Consider the following 24,648-nt stretch of genomic DNA (forward strand, 5'->3'; position numbering starts at 1 on the left):
TTAGAGCATGGGTGTCAAACTCATTTTTGTCACGGGCCACATCGTAGTTATGACTTCCCTCAGAGGGCCGCTACAACTGTGAACCCATATAAATGAAAGATTACCTCATACACTGTAATTACATACAGTATACACAATACATTGATGAATAACCAGTTTTGAAATCAGAAGCCTATAAAAAATTTTTTTGGTCTATTACATTTCTTTTCAAAGTGGGATTGGTAACAAAAAAAATGCTTGCAAATATCTCAATGGTATTACACCATAACACAATGAGCAATTTTGATTTGCTTTCACGGGCCACGTAAAATGATGTGGTGGGCCAGATCTGGCCCCCGGGCCACCAGTTTGACAGCTGTGCCTTAGAGTCTAGGTCTGCAGATGTTAGGCCAGCATTTTTATACTTTACAGTGTATATCAGTGTCACTTTGTCCAATTGAATATAATGTAAACTATAAATAGGGATATGGAAATTCAGCTAGGGAAATGCAAATGATATTAGCATGACAAGGTGACATAAGCACACACCTGCTCATTCCCCACTGAATGTGGGTGAACAGTTTATGTATTGGTTCACACAGATATGTCATTATTATTCCCCACTCTGGCCCTACCAAGAACCCATTTTGCTTTGCGGTACACTGCATTCTCTGGCTGAATTCCCCAGTGTGGGCTGCAAGATAATGTAATCACAAAAATGGACAAAACGGCTTAGCTTTTTAATCACAAGCAGTGCAGAGTGAAAAAGCTTTGAACTCAACATTGACGGACTTTGATATTTTGGATGATTATCAACAGGAATTTCAGTGCTCAGACATATACTTTTATCAGTTTTTTCTCCAAGCATGTACATTTCTTGTGAGTCGTCCTCCTGCATGTTCTATCAAATTTGAGGATTTGGTTGGTCACGTCCTCTCTCCTTTTAATCATCTTGTTTTCTTGCATTGAGTCCCTGTGAAAGTATTTTTACAAATATATTTATCGCATGGCTGTGGCTATCCTGTGTGGAGTTTGCATTTTCTCCCCGTGCTTGTGTGGGTCTTCTCCGTGTATTCTAGCTTCCTCCATTCCAGAAACATGCATGTTAACTTAAGTAAAACATCTACCTAACTTGTCGGCAGCACGGTGACCGACTGGTTAGCACATCTGCCTCACAGTTCAGAGGACTGGGGTTCAAATCCCGCCCCCACCTGTGTGGAGTTTGCATGTTCTCCCCGTGTTTGTGTGGGTTTTCTCCAGGTACTCCGGTTTCCTCCCACATCCCAAAAACATTTATGGTACGTTAATTGAAGACTCTAAATTGCCTGTAGGTGTAAATGTGAATGCGAATGGTTGTTTGTTTTTGTATGTGCCCCGCGATTGGTTGACAACCAGTTCAGGGTGTACCCCACCTCTTGCCCGAAGTTAGCTGTGATAGGCTCCAGCACTCCCGCGACCCTAGTGAGGATATGCGGTACGGAAAAAGAATAAACGAATAAATATTTCTTAATATACACGTAGATGTAAAATTGGTTATTTTAGAATTTTTATTTTATTCACAATAAATAAATTAACCAATTATAGATTTTGATTTGATTATTTACAATAAGTAAATTAACCAATTATTTAATGTAATAAAATAATAAAAAATATATTTTAATTTACCACTGTAAAGAAAAAAATAAATAACTGCAACAAATAAAGAACAGAGCAGGCTATTCTTTACCCACCCCTGTTCTTTAGAGTCCCATTTTAATCCATTGAGGGTTTAAATGTCTTTCTTGCAAATTTGAATAGTAGCGACCCACCCATAACTTGTTATTGACAATGTCGTAGTGTCAAGAGCAAATTTAAAAATAAGAGCATCACATTATCAATGATGTACTGTACTGTTGAAAATATTTAATATGTTTGAACACAAATGCCTGCAAACTTGGTTATTGCTAACATGTAAACTAGCTGAGGGCTAAGCACTCTGCTCAGTGAATTGCATTGCTGATGGCATCTAATTGTAGAGCTTGAGGAAACTTGTCAACAGCGGTCACAAAATGTGGATACAAGCACCATGGAAATACTGTGGACTCTACTGTTCATTGGTATAACATGGGCATGTTTAAACAGATGCACACTATGCATTGTACTTCTTGAGCAAGTCATTTTGCCAGTGCCTCTTACGATCTGGAAACACTTTGGGCATGCGGATCTTTTTGAAGTCATCAATGCATTTCTTTAGATCCTCCTCCAGCATCTTTCTCTCCTCCTCATCTTCGTTCACAACAGTAAGGGGACCTCCGTTCTCTCGCGGAGTGAGCCGGGGCAGCGTCTTTAGGATGAGGTTGGTTGGGTGCTGGGTGCTCTCGAAGGGAGGCGGAGTCGAGGGAGGACTGGGGATAGGGCAAGGTTTGGTTGAGGGCAGCGGCTGGGTTGGGACATGAGGGGGGTGAGGGGGGAGTTCAGGGCTTCTCAGGGGAATTGATGGAGGAGAAGGAAGTGGAGGTGTGAGGGGAGGAGGGGGGGAGTTAAGGGGTCGTGGCTGTACGTCCGGTGATGGGATGCTGCTACTTTCTGGGAGGCTTTGGGTTCGACCACCAAAGCTTGTGCTGCTGTTGCTGCTGGGTTCCACTGAAGCCGACTCAGCCTGAGGTTTGGTTGGGGCCACTTCAGGGAGAATGCGGAAATCTGAAGTTGTGTTGGCTTTGGGAATCACCGATGAACCACCTGAAGAAGGAAAAAAGTATTTTTCATTTCATAGAGCTAGCTGTTTTTGAGGACCTCATTGAAATGCTATTAATTTTATCTTTTATTTTTATTAATGATCCATTCAAAAGGTCACCTAAGGACATATACAATGGTACCTTGACTTACGAGTTTTATTTGTTCTGAGGCCGAGCTTGTGATTCAATTTACTCAAAGTGCTATTAATCCATTCCAGCCCCTCAAAACACAATTTTTTTTAATAAAACAAAAGTAGCACTGTATTGTATGAAAACACCATAAAACAGAATTAAAGGTAATGTAAAGAAAGAAACGGGATTCATAATGTGTGATTACTTTACATTGGGACACGCTGAAAGTCACACCAACACCTGAAGTGTTGTATGTGTGCATTTAAGGGGCGTGGCCGAGTGAGTGAAGTTCAGAGCAGCAGTTGGGGTTGGCCTAGCATGGCTGATTAGTCTGTGGTTGAGCATTTGTAGTAATCAATAAGGACCAACTATAAATTAAGCTGAATTGATTTTGAGCACTTCTTTAAGTTACCAGCTATTGCTTGGTCAATAAACGACTTCAGTAAGTATAAACTGCCTAATTCCTTTTTTCAAAATGTGTTGAATCTGTGTGTGGTATGAGAACAAAACACATTTGAGCCTTCAAAATTAAAATTGCACCAATTATGGCTGCCTCGTTTCTCATTTAAAAAGCGCATTGCAAATAAGATACCTCAATATAATAACACTGTTCAAGAAATTGCAACGTGGGGAGATAACTTTATCTGTCCACGCAGCAAGGTAACTAGATAACAAATGTGTTTTGCCTTGGAAAACGTCAAGTAAAAAAAACATGATTGTTTTGATCTCCTAATTGAAGTACATCATGTGGCTGGGGAATAAAAGATGCTTTGTCTCTCAGTGAATGGGAGGGGAAGAAAAATGGGGAATATTACTCACCAGGGGGGAACCCGAAACAAGACAATGGGAATGGAGGACAACTGCTTGTTTGTGTGTGTGTGTTCACAATTCAATGGTGAGTAAGTGGATGGTGTGAAAGTGTCTTGCAGAAGCCGAATGAGGCATTTTTGACGATTAACCAATTTCTCTTCTTTGAGGGAAATCTTTGTCACGGTTGTTTCTGATATGGGCGATATGGGTGCGGCCATGTTGGGAGGATGGATGTTCCCATCAAAGGCAATGCATGGACATTGAAATTAAATCGGAACTTGCTCATTTCTCAACAGATTTTCATGAGGTTTATTTTTTTTGCCAACGCTAAAGGGTGTGTTGTCAAAGCAGAACATATTTTAAAAAAGCCCCCAAAATTATTTTGACCACCTTCTGTGTTTGTGCTCCCAATTCCCTTGTCATAATTGTAAAGCATTGCACGCAACCATATGCAGCACAATGTACCAGTTAGCTTTAAGCTAGCAGAAGGCACAGCTGTGTTGTTGTTTCAAATAATGTGTAATTCTCTTTGTTCTATGTTTAGTTTGACAGTAAACTTCAACTTGGAGTGGCATTAAACAGCTTGAAGCCTCTTTTTTTAAGAATTGTTCACTTTCTGCCAAACTGCTGCTTCTTGTGAAGTGAGTTGATTTCAATGCCACTATACAATGCTTGTATCTCAAATGTTTACTTGCAAATCAAAGCAAAACAAATTGGCTGAACTGCAGCTCGTATCTCGAAAAACTAATTTCTCGGGTCACTCGTATCTCAAAGCACCACTGTACTTGCCTCTTAACTACTGCGGCCGACAGTCCATACAGTAATGTGTGTTTTGTAACTATGATTGCTGCTACTGGATACCAGAATTTCCTGTGGGATTAATAGAAAATCTCTATCCACCTGTCTGTCTAAAAAGAATTAATAGATATTAAGAACTGCATTTCCTTGTATGTATTTGAATATGTTTTTTAAATCTTATAATAAGGCTGAGTTTTGATTGACACGGTCAGAAAGGTAGTTATTGAAGAATCTTTGTTTCTGTAGTTTTTGTTTGCAGCTGTACACAAACCACATTGCATCACATCACAGGTGAATATTTTGGTTTCCTTATTTATCTAAATAGGAAGGACAGATGATTAAACACCTCTCAGTGTGATTCCCCGCAGCACTTTTCACTGCAATAATAAACATATTGTTAAATTAATAAGTCTCTGGCAGTGTCCGACAAATCTGAGCTTTACTGATAGAACTCTTGTGGTGAATGTCATTACATTGCGCAGGTATGTATTTGTATATCTCTCGTCTGCCCACGGCCCCCCAACATGCTGAATGATAACGACAGCATTGCATGCCTACTGTGCATCCAGTCACATGATATTAAATTGTACGTGCTAGCTGTAGAAGTACATGAAAATACATGAAGCCCTAATCTTCCGCTACTTGTGAGCCGTGCTCCCGCAGAGTCAGCCAGGTACAAGAAGCCTCAGCCAATGTGTGAAATGACACACATGCACACACATTCGCTTGCTCCCCTTTACATTGCCTTCTCTCTGAACGTCAACGTGACTAAGAGCACAAGGCTGAGTGTGGACCACCTTATGTGTTTGTGCATTTATGCGTGACACATGTGGCTGTTTGCATGTGAGGCCTGATGTGTGTATGTGTGGATGTCTTTATACGCTAAGCATGTCCAGGCATTTGAAAGTGGGGCAGATTAAGACAGAAAGAAAAGGAAAAGGAAGCTGGGGAAGCTGTTCTCCACCCGTTGCTTCAGTGTGCACAGTGCATTCCAAATCTGCTGTAATGAATACATGTGTTTGAGGATGCCTGGCCGTGGGAGTATGGGGGCTTAGCAGTGTCGGAGGAATAATCCACTGGGGGATGGGCTCCATGATTTCATCCACCGGTAAGCCTTATGGAGGAGAACAGCAAAAGAGAGCACTCAACCTTTTTTTCCTCCCAGAGGCCACTTCTCCAGGGATGTATGCAAAAGACAAAGTACTTTCCCACACATCTTCTCTGGCGCTCTCCCATCTGTGCAATGTGACACTTGGCTCCGCTGCCATCGTTATGGCTATTAGCATCTCCAACATGTCAGTGCGGCTGACATTTAGCACTTCGATGCCACAAAATGTCCTCCAGAAGGTTTGTTATGTTGTTCACCCTTACTGAATTGAGATGTTTTACAAAAATGGGGTTGTAAACTTTTATTTACTCAGAATAATTGTAGTGATTATACTGGCTGGTGGGAGTAGTACAAAGTAATAGTAGCCTACTGTGTTCCCCCCTCTATTTTGCGATTCATCGTTCACATCCCACCCATAACGCAGATTTTAAAGCCATCATTTTTATGGGTTTTTATAGTACTCTATGATGTACGGTACAATCAAGTCCGAATTGTGCACCCTAAGTGTAATATCACATTGTGCTGCAAAATCCTGGGCAGCACTGAGAAAAAGAGGCATAGAAGGTCTCCTATGAGTCACCGTTGTGTTGCTCCTCCGTGTGTGTTAAAGGTTCCATATTTTGGCTATTTAGACCTCCACACAGTGACACTCTAACATGGACTTAGTATAAAAGTGCCAATTTCAAAAAATACCTTGGTTTTGTCATAAAAGTGTCCAGAAAAGGCACCTGTGACAACTGCTTCTGTTTGGCCCAGTTTTGTATCCGCTTTGTCCATATTTGGCTAAGACTGTCTCCTTTTCTCTGATTGGTTGCCTCCGTGTAGAAGACCCACTTGTGAGAGCACACGTGTTTGTTATGTTGACACCTTGGGAGCGGAGAGACAGGCAGAGATCTTTGCTAGTGACGTAGATAAGCACGAGAATTTCCAATGACCTGATTTCAGGCCTCTCGGCAGAAAAACGTCTGGATCTCGTGGACGATTTTAATTCCTGTTTCACATGTTTACTGAGGTTCCAGAGAGACAGTATTACATCCCAAATACTAGAAAATGTTGGTTTGGCAAAATACATTGAGCTTTAAAGTAGCGGTTGTTTGAAGGTTTAGATTTACCGTAAGAGCTATGCTCATTTCCGTTATTAAAGGTTTATAATTACCCTGACATCAATGCCAGTTTCTGTTAGCCCATCAATAGTGTTTGCTATTGTATGTTACCATTACGCTGGCTGGCTTTTGCTTAAAAAAATCATTTGGTTTGGTTGAACATTTCGGTGTTTAGAGATATGATTTTTCTTTTTTTGTTTTTTTGTTTGTTTGATGTGTTAGTTTTACAGTAAACTTCAACTGAAACCGACAAATAAACAGCAGGAAGCAAGCCACTTTGTGTCTTGTTTAGGGAACTGTGCGAGCAAGAACATGAGAACAGGTTCTAAAGAATACTTTTTAATGTGTGTTTTAACAAGTTTAATTGTGTTAAAAGTATAGATACAAATATTTTTATAGTGGAACAGTCCTGAAATGGTTCAGGTCCTACCTGGAGGAAAGGAGTTATTTTGTAACCATTGGAAGTGTTCAATCTCATCGAATGGCAATGACCTATGGGGTCCCTCAAGGGTCAGTTCTTGGTCCCCACCTGTTCAGCCTGTAAATGCTACCCTTGGGTCAAATTCTTCAGAACTTTAATTTGACTATCATTGCTATGCAGATAACACGCAGTTACATCTAGCAGTGTCTCCAGATGACTTCAGTTCAATTGAGATGTTGTGTCACTGTCTAAAACAGATCAATAAGTGGATGAGCCAACATTTTCTTCAATTAAACCACAAGAAAACTGAAATAATTGTTTTTGGCAATAAAGAAAAGAGGATTGATATTAGTAAATACCTGGAGTCACTCTCTTTAAAAATCAAAAAGACAAAGTCCGAAACCTTGATGATAGATAGACTGATAGATTCCGACCTGACTTATCAAATCAATTACTAAAACTGCCTTCTGAAGAACATATCCAGAGTGTAGGCTTGCATGTGTCAAGCAGACCAGGAGAAGCTCATCCATGCTTTTATCTCAAGTAGACTTGACTATTGTAATGGTCTTCTGACTGGACTCCCCAAAAAGAGCATTAAACAGATGCAGCTCATTCAGAATGCTGTTCTGACCAGAACAAAGAGGTCAGAGCATATTAGTCCAATTCTAAAGTATTTACACTGGATCCCAGTCAGCTTTAGAATATATTTGAAAGTTCTGCTACTGATCTATAAATCACTAAATGGTTTAGGTCCTGAATAGATGAAAGAAATATGAATGGAATATAAACCCAGTAGGGCTCTGAGATCGAAAGACTCAGGTCAAATACTGGAGCACAAACTCCAAAGCAAACACGGTGTAGCAGCATTTAGCTATTATGCTGCACACAAATGGAATAAATTGCCAACAGAAGTGATGTCAGCCCCAAGTGTGAATGTTTTTAAGTCCAGGTTAAAAACTCTTTCTTTTTTGCTCATGGTTTTTAGAGCATCTCAACTTTTAAATGATATTTCTTGCACTGTATGCTGATTTAATTAATTTAATAAAATTTTCTCTCTCTGTTACTTTTAAATGTTTATGAGCTGTTTTTTTCTTTGTTTTAAATGCTTTTAATCATGTAAAGCACATTGAGTTACCTTGTGTATGAAATGCGCTATATAAAAAAATTTCTTTGCTTTGCTTTAATGTCTGTATCGCAGATTTTCCCTTATTGTGCGTGGCCCTGAAACATATCCCCTGCAATAAATAGGGTTCTCTTTTGTCTATCCATCCATCCATCCATTTTCTTTAACTCTTCTCCTCACGAGGGTCGCAGGCTGCTGGAGCCTATCCCAGCTATCTTCGGGCGGGAGGCGGGGTACACCCTGAACCAGTCGCCAGCCAATCGCAGGGCACATAGAAACAAACAACCATTCGCACTCACATTCACACTTACAGGCAATTTAGAGTCTTCAATCAATCTACCACGCATGTTTTTGGGATGTGGGCCACCGTGCCGCCTTGTCTATAATAGTTTTATAATAATTGTTTAATGTTGTCTTCTACAAAGGACTACCTTGTATTCATGGTCTTCTAACATTTAGCATATAAAAACTTAATGTAATTTTATTGGATTGCAAAATATTTGATGAGTCAGTATTTATCTGAATTAGCTACTTAATACCTTGTACCACCTTCCGCTTCTGTACTCTCACATTTATTAGCCAAAAATGTGGCTTTTTTTGCATGTTAACCCCCCCCCAACCTCCTCCCAAGTTAATATTTAATCTGCCTGTTTCCCAACAAGTGTCACGTGACAGTGAGACAGATTTACATAATACTTCTCTTATACAGCATTTTACCCAAGTTACAACCAAAGTCCAGCCAACAGACTAAAGGGAAAAGCTGTAAGCCATAAGGTAAGCAGAGCAGTGGTGTTAGCACAGATTAACATCAGCTAACAGAGTTATTAGCGTTACCTTCTGATTACCAGCACATATTCAAATGTTCTACACAGTTGTTGATGTGGAAGCGACGGTATTTGTGTTCGCTGCATGTGCCATATGCACAGATCCGCACTCTGATTGACAAGTAAAATTCACACTCACATTCACACATATGGACAATTTAGAGTCTTGAGTTAACCTAAGATGCATGGTTTTAGAATGTGAAAGGCTGCCTGAGTGCCTGTACAAAACTCACACAAGCATGGGCACATAACACAAACTTCAGAAAGGGAGTTCATGAGCCAAAATTCGACCCTGTCCTTTCGACTGTGAGGCAGACGTGCTAATCACTAGGGTGTAAACCATTATAAGGATATTTAAAAAAATGCTTTTACAATAACTCAACATTTATTACATATGACAATTTAGAAATTTTGGTAACACATTTTTGCATGAATTATGGAAGTTGACACAAGATTTGCTTTCACGGTCCACATAAAATGATTTGGCATTCAAATCCATTTTTCAGAGTAGAATGTTTTAAATGACTAACTGCCTGTGGCTCGGTAGAGCGGGTTGTCCAGTGACTCAAGGATTGGCGGTTCGCATCCCAGCTCTGAAATTGCTCCTTGCGGGCCTGGCAGCGTCTTGGTGAGTGAATGTGAAGAGAATCTGTAGGGCGCTTTGGGTACCGTGATGGTGTAGATAAAGCGCTGTATAATGCAATCCATTTTCCATTTAATAACGATGCAGCACTATGCATGCTTTGCATAACCGAAATTAGCATCGCCACGTTGTACACAAATTACCAGTCATTTGAATGTGAAGCACGCACACACTGTGTTCTAGTACAAAGATAAAGGAACCCAACGCTAATTGGTAAAAGGTGTAACACCAGTTTTTTACATGCTGGCTGAAAAGGATAAGCACCATGTTGAATGGTGGCAGTGTTTGAAGGGTACTTGCACAACATAATGCTTAGTGGAGGTCCACATTTTATCTTCTTTCAGCTTCAGCTCTCAAAATGTCAGTCAAACAATGGACAACATCTCTATTCTTACAAGCAAAATGTTGGCAGAATTGTGGCAGTTGTCCTTAAAAGTGGAAGGAGAGTACTAACTGGGCTTCATGACAAACTTGCTAAGAGGGAGTACTAGGGCCAAATTGAAAAGAATCAAATATTATTGTACCACTATAGCATACAGTTAGCCATCTAGCTATGCCTACAACCCAAAATGTTTTCTTCCCTGAAGTGTTATGCCACGTGTGGCTCACAGAGTGAGACGATGGCGAATGGGACAGCAAATTGGACCCCTACTAGCAGCTAGTAGCCCTTTACCGGACGGGCGTTGGGTCCATCAAATACTCCACACCCTCGATCCATGCGCCGCACGTAGAGACACTTCAGGGAAAGTTAACTGTTTATTACGTTTGCTAGCCCGTGAGCTAAACAGCTAGCGAGCTCGACTTACTGGCGCGGGGTCGTCTAATACGTCAGCAACTCACTCTTTGTTGTTGTGTGCGGGTCCCCACATAACAGAAACACTTAACTGTTTATTTAACACAGCAGCACACATTATTCAGCCTGTAGCTGACTACAGACATTTGAGCACTTACTGTACAAACAAACGTACTTGATTCACAGGCGAAGTTCGAACAGGGCATTCAGCGGACACGCCCGCAGCATCCGACAGACTGGCTCATGATTTTGGACCCTCATTTTATATATTTAAAGATTTTTGTATTCATTCAAAATTTGGCATGCGTGTTAACAATACTCTTCTTTGTGAAGAAGAGTATTGACATTTTATTTTCACTTTACATGGCCTTTAAAAGGGAACTTAATGGAATGAAGCCATGATGTCACCATAAGGAAAATCATTCGTATTTTTTCTGGGGAAAAGATAATAATTGTAATTTTAACAAGGGAGTGTCAAAATTCCCACAGGAACACTAGTTCAGGCAACCAGTTCAGGGTGAACCCCGCCTCCTGCCTGATGATAGCTGGCAGCGTGGCTTTGTAGTAAAAGAGTCCAGGTACTAGACTGGCCTGCCTGCAGTCCAGACCTGTCTCCCATTGAAATTGTGTGGCACATGTGCTAAAAACAATAAGGTTTATCAGTTTGAACATGAAATATCTTGTCTTTGTTGTGTATTCCATTAAATATAGGTTGAACATGATTTGGAAATCATTGTATTCTGTTTTAATTTATGTTTAACACAACTTCCCAACTTCATTGGAATTGGGGTTGTACTAATTATCTTTCCAACTGATTTGATTTAATTCCGGCTCTTGAGTGCACCTGCATTTCGTTGTATGACTTGTACACTGTCAATAAAGAATCTTGAATATTTACAGCATGACATTTTGTTGTAAGACTGGCAACAGGGGGATAAGCAGGTTCATTGTACCTTATGCTGTCCATCTGCTGTCACTATACGTTGCTAGCATAGACAGATGATCGATTTGTAAAAAATAATACTTTTCAGACAAAGAGAGTGAAATTGGATAATATCCCACGGGACCCCTGATGATCTTTCACAGCACACTAGAGTGACACAGGAGCATTTTCCCCCCAGGGTCGCCCTAATAAAACAACATGAAATGTGCTAGGTTAACCAAGAAGGATTTGCTTTGGAAACATACCGGGTACCCGATGATACGGTAAGTGTTGTGACCTCACGACGGGGAAGATGCATGGCAAACACAAGGATCACATCATCTCCATGGAAACGTTACTGTCGTGTGAAGGAAGCAGAGCTAAATTGGATCGTACGTGTCTAAGAGCGATGAGGCCTTTCATCCGTACCGTGAGGTCGTCTCTATGGTGCCTTCCACGACATTTTGCCACTTATTAAATGTTTTACTTGTAATTACTGAGCTTGTAGCTCACATATCCTAATATCTGCTTTGTGAAATAATCCGCGTGCTTGGCCTCACCACCTCCAGACATCTCACTGACAGGCTTTTCTCTTTGATTACCATCAGAGCAAAAACACGTGGGTGTGTAATTAGACGTTTTGATGCTACACTCTTTTCAACTAAATTTACACGCTGAGATATAAGCACGGTCCCCTGCATAAAAAACGCTGGTGTGTACTCATGAGTCTGAGCAATTACAAAGCTGTCAATCTACATAATTTTGAGGAAATGAGTGGAATACACAGCAGGAGAGGCACGAGCTGCTGCCAAATAGGAAGAGCAAAGGGGCAGCGAGGCCTTGAAATAAATCCCATAATTTATAAAACTAATGAAGCATTTCATTGCAGTACCAAGATGAAAAGATGACTCAATTTGAAATATTTGGACAAACTAAAGCAGAATGAGGTGTTTCATGTGTATCCAAGGGCTTGAGTCCATGTCATCCCAGGTTGCAGACAAGGGGAGACAACCAGAAGGACTGCAGCGTCAAGGACAAAACTGACCATTCAGATTACTGATAATTAGACAGGCAGATTAGAAACTCGGTCTCCAGATGGCTGAGAGGTGAATCCCAGCCTAGCAACAGCCAACACTCACACATTTACAGTTTGCTGCTTACACCTACTTATACAGTACCTTGAATATTTACAGTATGACATTTTGTTGCAAGACTGGCAACAGGGCGATAAACAGCTTCATTGTACCTTCTGCTGTCCGTCTGCTGTCACTATACGTTGCTAGCATAGATAGATGATCGATTTGCAACGAATAATACTTTTCAGACAACATCTTTCACAAATCTGCACAAAGCTCAGTGTCAGCGTAGGGTAAACCTGCAACAGCTTTCTAAAACAAAAGCAGGTGATCAAAGTCTCAGTGGAAACAAATCACAAGTAATGCATATTTAGAACCGTCTACTATCTCAAAATTTCCTCTTTAAATTGCGTGTGAATGCTGAAAGATCATGCAGCCGAGCTGAAATGGCGAATAAATACATTGATTAGGGATCATAATGTTGGTTAATGCATATAGCAATCACATATACGTATGTAAGTATTACACACTTATTGACGGAAATACGTTCCAGACCCACAGCAATAGGTGACATTCTGCAATATAGAGCGACTGATAAATTATATATATTTATCACATTTAAACCGATTGAAATATACTTAAACTTGTTAAAACACAGCTTTTAAACTATTCTTCAGCACCAGTTCTCACTCGCTGCCAGGAAATGGTAGACTATTGTATAACATCACTCTGAGGAAACAAAATGAAGAAGAAACTAGCTCACAATGTCTGAAAAGAAGCAAAGTGTGCATGCTTCAACCTGTTTATTTGTCACTCCCAGTTTCATTTTACTGTCAAACTGACACATAAAACAAAAGAGAATTACACATTGTATATCTAAACACTAAATTGTTAAACAAACGATAACATTTTCTCCGGTTGCTTCATGCTAACATATAATGCAACTGTACATGCCCCCTACTGGCAGAGCCTTCTGGAATGGTCCTGGACTGGTTTAACATCTATGTGACTGGATGTTTAAGGCTGCTTGCAACTTCATGTTGACATCCTCCTTGTATGCAGGCCAATATTTGCTTTAGCAGATGTATAGGCCATATGTTTTGATGAGGATATGTACCCATGCTGGAGGACATACTGTGGCAGTGCAGTGAAGGTACACATCTGGCTCCATGCCTGGTTCACTAAAAATAGTCCAATGCACAATGAGATAAAGACACTCGGAAGCAGTGTCGCCGCATGCGGGCGCATGTGAGCTTACATGCAAGCGTGGGTGTTGTCGTCAAGGATCTCTGCACACTCAATGGTTCTGACCACACCAATGTAACAAAAGCAAGCAGACTTGGTGCACTTGCGTCACATGTTGATAGAGAAAATAATAACGGTAATGTACGCCCGGGGCTCTCTTGCTTCCATTTCCCATGTTATTTGTTATCTCTCCTCCCAGTTAATAAGTAGCAAAGATGCTCTTTTTATTACCACAATCTACTGATTATTACTGTCAAGAGGAAAACGTGGGAGCAAATGGTGTGAAAGATTACAATGAAGACTGAAAAGAAGCAAGACAATTGCAGCTCCTAATCGTTCACATTATGCGGGAGGCTTACTGCACATCTCCCCTCCATCTGTGTGTGTGAGTTTGTGTGTGTGTCAGTGTTTGTGTTGGTTTCATCGGTGCCGGCTGCCTGCTCAGCATAATGGCAAACTGGGGAGTGCATTGCCCTCGTGTGGCCCCCGTAGCACCCCGAACACTGAGCAAACACAGACTCCCCCAAAAGGCAGCTACACTGTTCTTCAAAATGCCCAAACAGAATGGGATGGCATACTGATCCTAAAGTTGCAGCTGAACAATTTGAGAGGCCATGAATAAGCAGTGTAATGATAAGATGATTGCAGCTGAGCCCTTTGAATGAGCAGCATGCTGACAACATCTGATGGTGCACCCACAGATATTCCCAAAACAATACAACACCGATACATATGCTATGTTTAATTGAAAAATACAACCTGGAAACTCCAGCTTTGGTAATCCACGTTGGAGTGTAACCTCCAAAATTCTATCCATCCATTCTTTATACTGATTATCCTGCTCAGGGTGGCAAGCAGCTGCAGCCTATCTCAGCTGACTTCAGGCTAAAGGCTGACTGCAGCCTGGATTGGTCACCAGTCAACCATAAGGCACATATAGAGACAGACTGCCATTCGCCGAGTGGGAACTGAAGCCACGCTGCCTGCACACGTCAGGCGTCTCAACCACTACTCCATCAGTGAATACCTACCAAAGTGAGTGCCCCAAAACGTTTACAATTACAAGTTCAATCAAAATGTTTGGGACGTGAGGAAAAATTTGAAACTGTCAGCAAATTTTATGAGATTTCAGCTGGGCACCACAAGTGACGATCTTTTTCTAGGGCCTTCTGTGTGTTGTGAGTGATGCCACCACAGAAGCGTACCAGGATGCTTGTGTGACAGTTAAGAATGTTCAAATCTTTGTTAACGTCTTGTCTGTACTGTTAATAACGCACAAATTCATCCATCCTTCCATTTCCTGCACCACTAATACTCATTAAGGTCTCTGGGCAGCTGACTTCGGGGGAGAGACGGGGTGCACCCTGGACTGGTCACCAGCCAATCGAAGGGCCTACAGTATAGACAAACAACTATTCATAATCACATTCACGCCTATGGACAACTCAGTCTTCGTTGAACCTACCATGCATGTTTTCGGACTGTGGGAGGAAACTGGAGTACCCAGAGAAAATCCACACAGCATGAGGAGAACATGCAAATTCCACACAGAAAGGCAGAAGCCTGGATTTGAACCCCCAACCCCAGAACTATTAGGTGGGTGTGCTGACCAATATACAACCGTGCCGGCTGCTTGAATTTACTTTACATAAATTTCTATGGGATTTCTTTCTTTTTTTTTTTTCAAACAAAGTTTAATAACAAGCAGGGTTTAGTCCATAGGTGAGAATGTCAATGTGAGCGGAATGGTTGTTTGTCTGTGTGTGCCCTGTGATTTGTTGGTGACTAGTCCAGGTTGTACCCCAACTCTTACCTAAAGTCAGTCAGGATCAACTCCTGCTCGCCCACAAACGCTGCAGAACATGCATATACTGTATGGTAAGAAGAATCAGTGTCACGGGATATATTGTGTTCAGCTGTGAAGTTCCTGTCTGTCATTTCGTCGAATAAGCGGCATCAGTATATGCAGGCTAATCTCATCAATCAATGTCTGTTTGGTGTAACACAATCACGGGGTAGTCAGTTTGAGTCCACTTCCTCTCTGAAGAACATCCAGTCGTGCTTCATCTAGACATAGCTCAGGGAGAGAAGAGACAGAAGCACCAAATTCTTTGCAAAACGCTCCCCCATCCCTAGCTCGCTTTTCTTTTTTATCTCCTTCCACCTCCTCCTCCTCCTCCTCCTCGCCCCACTTTGCAGCCCCCTTTTCCCTTTTGATGTACATCCCTTCCTGGTCTCTCCTCTTCTATCCAAATAGGGAAAGCGCTGACCCAGCTGGCTGAGAGACAAGGCGATCGTACGAAAGGCGCGCTGCCATGTGGATGACAATGACAGCAGGGGGAACATGACGAGGGGCAAATCGCCGCTGGGAGTTAGCGAGAACAGACTGGCGCTCTGAGGGCGCTCCGCTTTTTTTTCTTTTTTTTTTTTGCCTAGCAGTTTTACAGCTGAATCATGAAGTGCGATGCCTCCCCGTGATGCCGTTTTAATGGAACATGCAAATGTAGCTGTTATGCAGTCGGCAATCAGTGAATCTGTGGGGTGGGCCCAGGTTGAAATGTTGCCAGGCGTCGACGCCGTTGAATGTCGAGTCCCGCCACGACTCGAGATGGAGGGGGGCTAAGACGCCAGTGGCTAAAATTTCACACCTTAGACATGACTCAGCATATTTGTGCTAATGACTTACTCAAAGTAGCTTCACACATATTTAGTAGGAAATCGTACAAAAAGGTCAGCACTGTGCTATGCTCAGGCTGCACTGCAAATACATGGCAGACATCCATGCATCTATCCATTTTGTATAGCGCTTGTTCTCATTCGGTTTACGGGTGTGCTGGAGCCTATACCAGCCGACTTTGGGCAAAAGGTAGGATACCCCTGGGACAGCTAGCCACAGGGCACAAATTGACAAACAACCATTCACACTCACATTCACATCAAGGGGACAATTTAGAGTCTTCGATCAACCTACCATACATGTTTTTGGGATGTGGGAGGAAACCCATGCGGGCACAGGGAGAACATGCAAAGCCCACACAGGCGAGGCCGGGATTTGAACACCGCTCCTCAGAACTGTGAGGCAGATGTGCTAACCAATTTTCACCGTGCCGCCTGCAATCTACAACCCCAATTCCAATGAAGTTGGGACGTCGTAATAAACTGCATTTCCAAATCATGTTCAACCAATATTTAATTGAATACACTACAAAGACAAGATACTTAATGTTCAAACTGATAAAAATCGATTATTTGGATAAAATATATTTTTGCTTGGTTAAAGAGCAATTATGTATACAGAAACAGGGCTCTACACTAATTTTTACACTAATAGCACTGGTGTGACCAACTTTTTCAGTTTTCATGATTTGGTCGCACCCTTTTATGAGGAGCATGACCATGGCATACCACTGTTTTCGTATGAAGTGAAGATTGTCAGTGAAAACAACAACCATTTGCACTCAGATTCACACCTACGTGCAAGTTAGAGTCTGCAATTAACCTCCCATGCATGTTTTTGGGATGTGGGAGGAAACTGGAGCACACGGGTAAAACCCGTGCAGGCACGGGGAGAACATGCAAACTCCACACAAATAAAACGAAAAACAAAACAAAACAAAGGCTTCACTTATATTTGATCATTTGTTCGACTCAGAGGCCAGCAGTCAGGTCTTATACGTACCAATGGATCTAAAATCAATCAAAGAACAAAATGGTCACCAGGCAGACATGCTAACCACTCTTTCACCATGCTCTTGGCTAATGCTATATTGTACCACAAATTCACCACTGTGGGATTTTAGGGGGAAAATGAACAAAACCCTCGACAGGACGTCAGCATACATCGCGATAGCATCAAAAGGATTGAATTTATCCATTTAACTTTTTCTTCAACGTTTGTTTCAAAAAAATGGCCCGCTCTCTCATTGTCATGCAAGATCTCAGCATTGTGCACGAGACTTCAGAACTCAGTTCAATGAGGAGCAGTTGGTTGTTTTTTTTTGGGGGGGGGGGGGGGGGGGGGGGCAGGTCAATAGAATGAGCAGCCTCAATAAGGGGTAATAAGAGTACAATCGTTCGACTCGTCACTTATTAATGTTCAAATTTAGTTTTTACATCTTACATCTTATCATACTTGTATGACAGTTGAGGATGTTAGAAATGTGTCATATCTCAACTTTGCATTACCCCTTGCTTGTTATATTGTTTTTATATTTTACTGTTAGTGGTTAGCTTAGTTCTACACTTCTATGATTGTTACTTAAAATACTGCTGTTAAATAATAATAATAATAATAATAATGACTTACATATAAGGTCATTCAAGGGACCCAAGGATCCTATAAATTTAAAAACGTATTTTATATAATAATAATAATAATTTACATTCATATATGGCCATTCAAGGCACCCAATGATGCTTTTAATTCAAAAACGTATTTGAATTTGAACGTTCTGTACCACTGACTTGGGACTTGCAGAGCAGTGTCTTGCCTCTGGTCAGCAGTGAGCTGGGGCCTATCCCAGCTGACTTTGGGGGTACACCCTGGGGACTGGTTTCCAGTCAATTGCAGGGCATATATAGACAAACAACCATTCACACTCACATTCACAACAGCACAATGTAGAGTCTTCAATGAACCTAATATGCACGCTTTTGGAATGTGGGAGGAAGCCGGAGTACCTGGAGAAAATCAATAATATTATTACATACACAAACGAATTAATAATAAAACTCAATAGGGCTTTTATAACGGCAACAGTTTGACCCTGGGACATATTTTTCCCCTCATGATTTTATTTTTTCTAAATCACACCTTTGACCGTAGACATCGCACCGTTTAATTTACAATCAAAGCTGTTCGGGTCCTTCATAAAAATCAATAATAATTAAAACAAAAATTTTTTTTTTTTGCTAGTAATTCTACTATTTATGATGTTAATATTGGTATGAAACACTCCTCCTAAATTGTGGTGCAGCATGCTGCTAAACCAGGTTTTCCCCATTGCAGTGTGCGCCCGAGCAGAATGACAGAGGAATGCTGCCTGTTTGCTTTAGGCTTTGGAGACACTGCAGGCATAATATAATCTCATTCCCGGAGGAATCTTAGTTTTCCAGGAAGGGAGCCATATGAATTTTGCAGCCGTTTTTTTGTTTTGTTTTCTCATTTGTTTGTTTGCGGAGCTGATGAACGTTTTCATCTCAGCCATAGAGGATCAGACTTAGTGTGGAGAACTGCTCATGCGTGATAATCGTGTGTTACATGAGTCAGAGGTTACGAAAGGATTTGTCGCACCTCATACACGACCACGTAACTTGTTGTTCAAATGGAATATAATAGCCACTGTTTCACCTGCTGCCGTGTTTATTGACAGCAGACCACATCTGCACATACTTAGGAATTATATGAATGGAATTTATCCGACCAACAACTGATTAAATTAGGGTTATATAATCTGTTTTTAACCCACGGCTTCTCTGTACTTATTATATCTCTGTTGACCAGTAATTGACAATCTGTTGGAAGTTTTATTGCACCCTGCCGACATTTTTATGCATTTATTTCTGTGTCATTAAACATTTGATGCATGCTGTAATTATCCTGTATATCCTTCTGTGATAATTGTTTATGGAAAGTGCTGTACAGTATCAGGAAACCATACTTTGCTTCGTATGAAATAGCTTTTTATATAAATGTTTCCAAATTTGGATCATAGACTAGATGAGACAAACAAATAAGATGGCATCCAAAGGCATGTTAGGTTAGTTCAAGACTTTAACTTGTCTGGAGGCGTGAAACTGAGCAAGATTGGTTGTTTGTCTAAAAGTGCTCTGCATTTAGCTGTCGACCAGTCCAGGGTGCACCCCGCCTGTCGCCCAAAGTCACACGGGATCAGCCCCAGGACAAGCAGTCAAGAAAATGGATGGATTTCATGGCTATTTGAATTGGTTTACTTTGCGACTAAGTTGGACTGATAACCAAAACACGAAATGTCCTCCCGCTTGAGCTGGATGTAGGTCAGTGCTGACTACAAGAGAACGCGTAGGATCCAAAGTACAGATGAAATAGAAAGAACATCCTTTATTGGACAAATATTAGATAAACACTTCATTTCAGCAGCGTCTTTGCCGGCGGGTGTAACATTTCGACGCGGATGTTTCGTCACACATTTCACAACAAATGTCAGACAAAAACCCTGAAGACTCCCAGTTAAAAAGTTCTCATACCAAATGTTAATGTTATACCAGCATATGTGCTTGAACTATTTTCCGAATTGTGTGTTTTCAAATGTTGCTGCAGCTACTCTATCATAGTCTGAGGTATGTTTTCGATGTGCAGACCTTTCTTGAGCAGTGGTGTAGCTACAGCGGAGAGAAATCATCAGATGTGGGTCGACTATACAGCTTAATTTAACTGTTTCGGTTTGGCTATTCACTTTAACTGTGAAACAGCTTCAAACAATACTGACATGAAACCACAACGACATTCACTGAGATGAGGGCCAAACACGCAGTCTAGGTTGTTATCGAGCGCCAGAATGTCAACAAAACAGCAAATATTAAGCAGCGCAACGTAAGTGGCGCAACACCCCTTTCCCCCTCGTGTCCGGTGGCCGCCCAGCGCGGGTGATTAAACTACTAAAAGCTTCGTTGCACAATCAATGCACACCACAGCGAGACCTTTTTGTTTTGTCCAAAAGGTCTCTTGGTGTTGTGCCTTTCATTACTTTCTCGCGGTGAAAAGGAAACCCCAACAATCCTTCTCATGTGACTACAATGTCTCTGAAAGTAACGACTGACAGGGCCGCAAAGGCACGATCCCAGTCGTGCGATACAGGACATAAAATCGCAGGACACGTTGCTTCTTTTAGCGCTCACGTCCCCCTGGAGGCTCATAACAAAGTCCAATTACGGCGGTGATTTATTTCGGAGGAGCGGGACCTATATTGAGCCAGGAGAAGGAAAGCTACACAGTACATAATGGCCACTCTTTTAAAGCCCTTTTTCTTAGCGCCCCTACAAGGCTTGCGGTTGAACAAAGTCAGATCATAGAAACAGTTGTGCTTCACTGAGGGAGATGAAATATGAAAAGAGGTTGGATACAGAAGGTCAATTTCCTGCAGTGAAAGCTGTGGTTTGGTGGACACAACAACTAGATGAGACGGGGACGGGGACGGGGACGGGGGGGGTAGTAAAGCTGGTGGTCGGGGGGGTGGGTGGGGGGGGGGGGGGTGCAAAGAGTCACTAGTGGGTTCTGTTCATGGAAGGAATTGCGTGGAGCCTGGGGCTGATCATCTACAGGACATCTACTAGAGAGAAGGCTTGAGGCTGGTAGGGGACAAGGTGGTGGGGGGGAGATCGATAGCGTCACTCACGGTGGAACACATATTCAGTGTAGCTGGTCCAGATCTTGTCGTCCGTCTGCTCGTGGGCAAAGGCGCAGGTTCCCGTGGAGTTACAGGCCACCATGTGGAAGCCGGCGTCGGCCAGCTTGTCGAAGGCCTGCTCCAGGAAGGTGAACTTGAGATAGTAGCGGGACGTGTAGCGCTCCGGCGGGCGATCGGGGTCGCGGCTCTCGTTCAGGGTCTCCCCGAAGACCTCTTTGGCCAGGGACGTCTTCCCGCAGACCATGATCCGGGCCACCCGACGGAATTTGGCATCGGTGTGGCTGTCGCGGCCAAGGGTGTACGAGCCGCGGTAGCCAATGGTGACGAAGCCGGATTTCTTCCCATCCATCGAGTGGGGTGCGAGGCCGGCGCAGGCCGCCGCCGCGCCGAGCGACCCCAGATTCCGGGCGGCGTCCGCCCCGGGCGAGGAGTCCTCCGGGTCGCTCTGACACCCGTCGTCTCCCAACGAGTTCTGCTTGCTTATTTTGGGCGCCAGTTGCTTGACGAGCTCGGGCAGATTGAAGAACTCGGCCTCCCGCTGCAGACGCCCGCGCTCGGGAAAGTGGTCGGGAAGGACCAGATGCTGGTCCCGCATGTAGTCCAGGATGTAGCGGAAAAGGAAGCCATCCCGGTCCACGAAGAAACGCCCTTTGGTGTCCCTGGCCAGTCCTTTGGCCGACTTGCGGCTGAACATCTCGTACAAAAGGGAGTCTGGCACACTTGTGAGCGTGGAGTAGCGGGTTATGTACACCTGACCGCCGACATTCAGCTCTACGATCTCCGGGAAGGGAACTTCCTCTGCGGATATGCCGCTGTCTGGTAAAGCCATGGCGGACTTGTGCGCAAAGTTCACTTGGCAAGACTGGACCTTATCGATTGACTACCGAGTCCCAAAAAAGTAAGCATGCGCAAGCAAAAAAATAAATAAATAAATAAAAATAATAATAATAATAATAATAATGCGTTTACGCACGCACTATTCAAACAAAACCTTCCGCCGTGATTACCAAAACTTGATGCATTTCAGGCTCGAGCGTTATGTGAAATAGATATCCTGCGGAAATCCTGCTTGGGCTCGCAGAAGAGGAAGCGCAGGAATTTCACAAGAGTCCATAACGATTCGGACGCGAGTCTCCGCGCTCGTGCTCGCCAACTTCAATGAGGTAAGCCATAGTTGCTGAGCTCCGTGGGCGTCCCGCTCACGGAGAGCCACAAGATGAAGACGACGCTCCACAAGTAGTGAGACACGAGGAAGGTGTACAGGAAGAGGTGAATGCTTTCCATCGTCTGCTTGGCTCTCTTCAGTCCCCCTTGCGCGTGTCACACTGGAGCTCTTGTGCGGCTTAGCGGCGCATTATTACACCCGCTAAGCCACGCCCACACGTGACGCGCCAGCATCCCCAACCCCCACGATCACTTTCTTTCAAATAAGGTTTTTTTTTATTTTATTATTATTATTATTATTTTACAGGTGCATCTCAATACATTTATTTTAGTAGTCCAGTTGAAAAAGTGAAATTCATGTCCTGCATTATGATTGCAGGCGTTCAGTACCTGCATTGGGCCTACGGTGGCGACTTGCCAACTAATTAATCGATCTCCTAATCGCCACTGTAACCTCGCGATTATAGGAACCCCTCCCCCCGACCACCCACAAAAAAAATAAAATAAATAAATACATACCTTATTCAACAGCATTCAGCTGTACCACCTAAACATGTCACCCAGACCAGTTGAGGAACCACATTTTTTTTCCTGATAACACGACAAAAACCTAAAATCCATCATTCTCACCAGAGATGCTGATGTGTGCCGATCGCTACAGGTGTGTTTTGCTTCTTGAAGTTGGCTATAACTGACCAACCAATCACAGGGCAGAAAATTGGAACTATGATTGGCTAAATAAGCAGTACCGTTGTTTATAGTTACATTGGCCAGCATGAGGCCTCTGGATGATTAGATATACAAAAAAAAATGTAATGGAAGTAGTGCAGCCAAGAGAAATGCCGGGAAATGAAGAGACTAGACGGGTTGGAATCAAGCAATACAATTTCATGGACCAAATATTTGAATTTTGGTTGTAAATAGAGCTTCGGGTACTGTTTAGACATCATTTTGATGATTTTATCTTATTGCTAACAAAAATAAAATAAAATAGGCCATCTGAGGAAGCAATCAAAATATCAATCAAAATAATAAATACATAAATAATACTGAAATAAATGACATTTTCTATGATATTCCAATTTATTGAAGTGCACCCGGATATTTGGCTTTAGTTAAATGAAATACAGTTCAATCAAACATAAATTATGGCACCGCTGACAACAACCCATCACTAGACTTTCCTCATGTACAGTATACAGTTTCATCTTCATTATTTAACTACCAAAAAAACCCAATGTATATTACCCGAAATCTCTTTAAAATAATCCTTAAAATCTATACTTTTATTACGGCTCAGTAGATAATTATGGTACATCGTTATCATTACATTGCACCGAGGCTACCAATATAAAACTAGTAAACATTCTTTATAAAGAAACTTAATTGTCAACAAAAATCCAATTGTAATGAATAAATTCAATTCAAAAGGAGTTGATGACGTGCGGCTTAAACATGGGTGTGTATTTGTTACGAGCAAGATGTGATTACAGTGACATCTAGCGAACATTATGCAGTGTTGTCCCCATGTGTTGTTGAATTTGTGACCATAAAATGGCTCATTGTTGTTGTATTACTATAACATAAGTTCTCTGCAAAAAAATATAACACATGATTTATTTACTAAACAATATTTTACACTAAATACACAATAAAACATATTTAGCAATGAATTAACTTTTTCCATGATAAAGATATAGATAACATAACATATATACAAATTCAAATGTTTGTTTTGGAATGCCTTAATTGACAAACCTTTGGTGAATTATCACAATAACATTATTTGTGTAGTGAATATATATATAGACTTTAAGGACACAAAACCTAAAAATGTGGCGTGAAAAGATGCAATTAAAGCCACCATAAGTGTCACACAGGCAGACCGATGCCCTCCCAGTCAATAGTTGTCTTTTGCGAGTAATCAGCAGCTCATTTTTTTGCTGACTCTGTCACCGGCTCCAAGCGTTTGTTAGCATTGTGATTTCCCACAGGGCTCATCGATCGCCGACTACTTGAAAGTAGTGTGGCCTTGTCTGAGAAAATCTGGTTAGGCCCGCGCTTGCTAAGTGGGCCAGCACATGCAGGGTATGGAATGTGTCAAGATCGTCTGCCAAAAAAAGGATTTGATGGCTAAAGTCCCAGCTCCCTGCTATTCACAGTAATATGCAAAAACATATGCTGCTCCATGACCCTGAATCACATGCAGGCTTAACTAATCCAAATAGTTCGGTTTAGGGACGGTTGTTTGTGGATTTAAAATGATTAAATTACTCTTTGATTTGACAATGGCTGATCACTTCTCCTTGCACGCCAGCCCGTGTTCCTGGATTTTCTCCTGGCAGGTGCATCATTATAATCGACACCACTGATACGTGTAAAATGCATCAAGCAAATGGCAACGACCT

At 42.0% G+C, this 24,648-nt stretch overlaps 1 protein-coding gene across 1 annotated transcript; it reads right to left on the reverse strand.

Annotated features, from left to right (window-relative positions):
* Window positions 1-706: 706 nt before the first annotated feature.
* Window positions 707-22,430, reverse strand: kctd12b (potassium channel tetramerisation domain containing 12b). Its single transcript, XM_061788260.1, has 2 exons — window positions 21,065-22,430; window positions 707-2,697 (listed from the first exon to the last, which is right to left on the reverse strand). The coding sequence occupies exons 1-2, from the start codon at window positions 21,903-21,905 to the stop codon at window positions 2,108-2,110; spliced, it is 1,431 nt and encodes a 476-aa protein (XP_061644244.1). The 5' UTR covers window positions 21,906-22,430; the 3' UTR covers window positions 707-2,107.
* Between the last annotated feature and the right edge of the window lie 2,218 nt (window positions 22,431-24,648).

Source organism: Phyllopteryx taeniolatus, chromosome 10 (assembly GCF_024500385.1).
Source record: "Phyllopteryx taeniolatus isolate TA_2022b chromosome 10, UOR_Ptae_1.2, whole genome shotgun sequence".
In the NCBI taxonomy this organism is placed as follows: Eukaryota; Metazoa; Chordata; class Actinopteri; order Syngnathiformes; family Syngnathidae; genus Phyllopteryx; species Phyllopteryx taeniolatus.

Coding starts and splice junctions, on each gene's coding strand:
- kctd12b (XM_061788260.1), bottom strand. CDS start 21,905: ATGGCTTTACCAGACAGCGGCATATCCGCAGAGGAAGTTCCCTTCCCG. Junction 2,698..21,064: donor CACTGAATATGTGTTCCACC/GTGAGTGACGCT, acceptor TTCCTTCTTCAG/GTGGTTCATCGGTGATTCCC.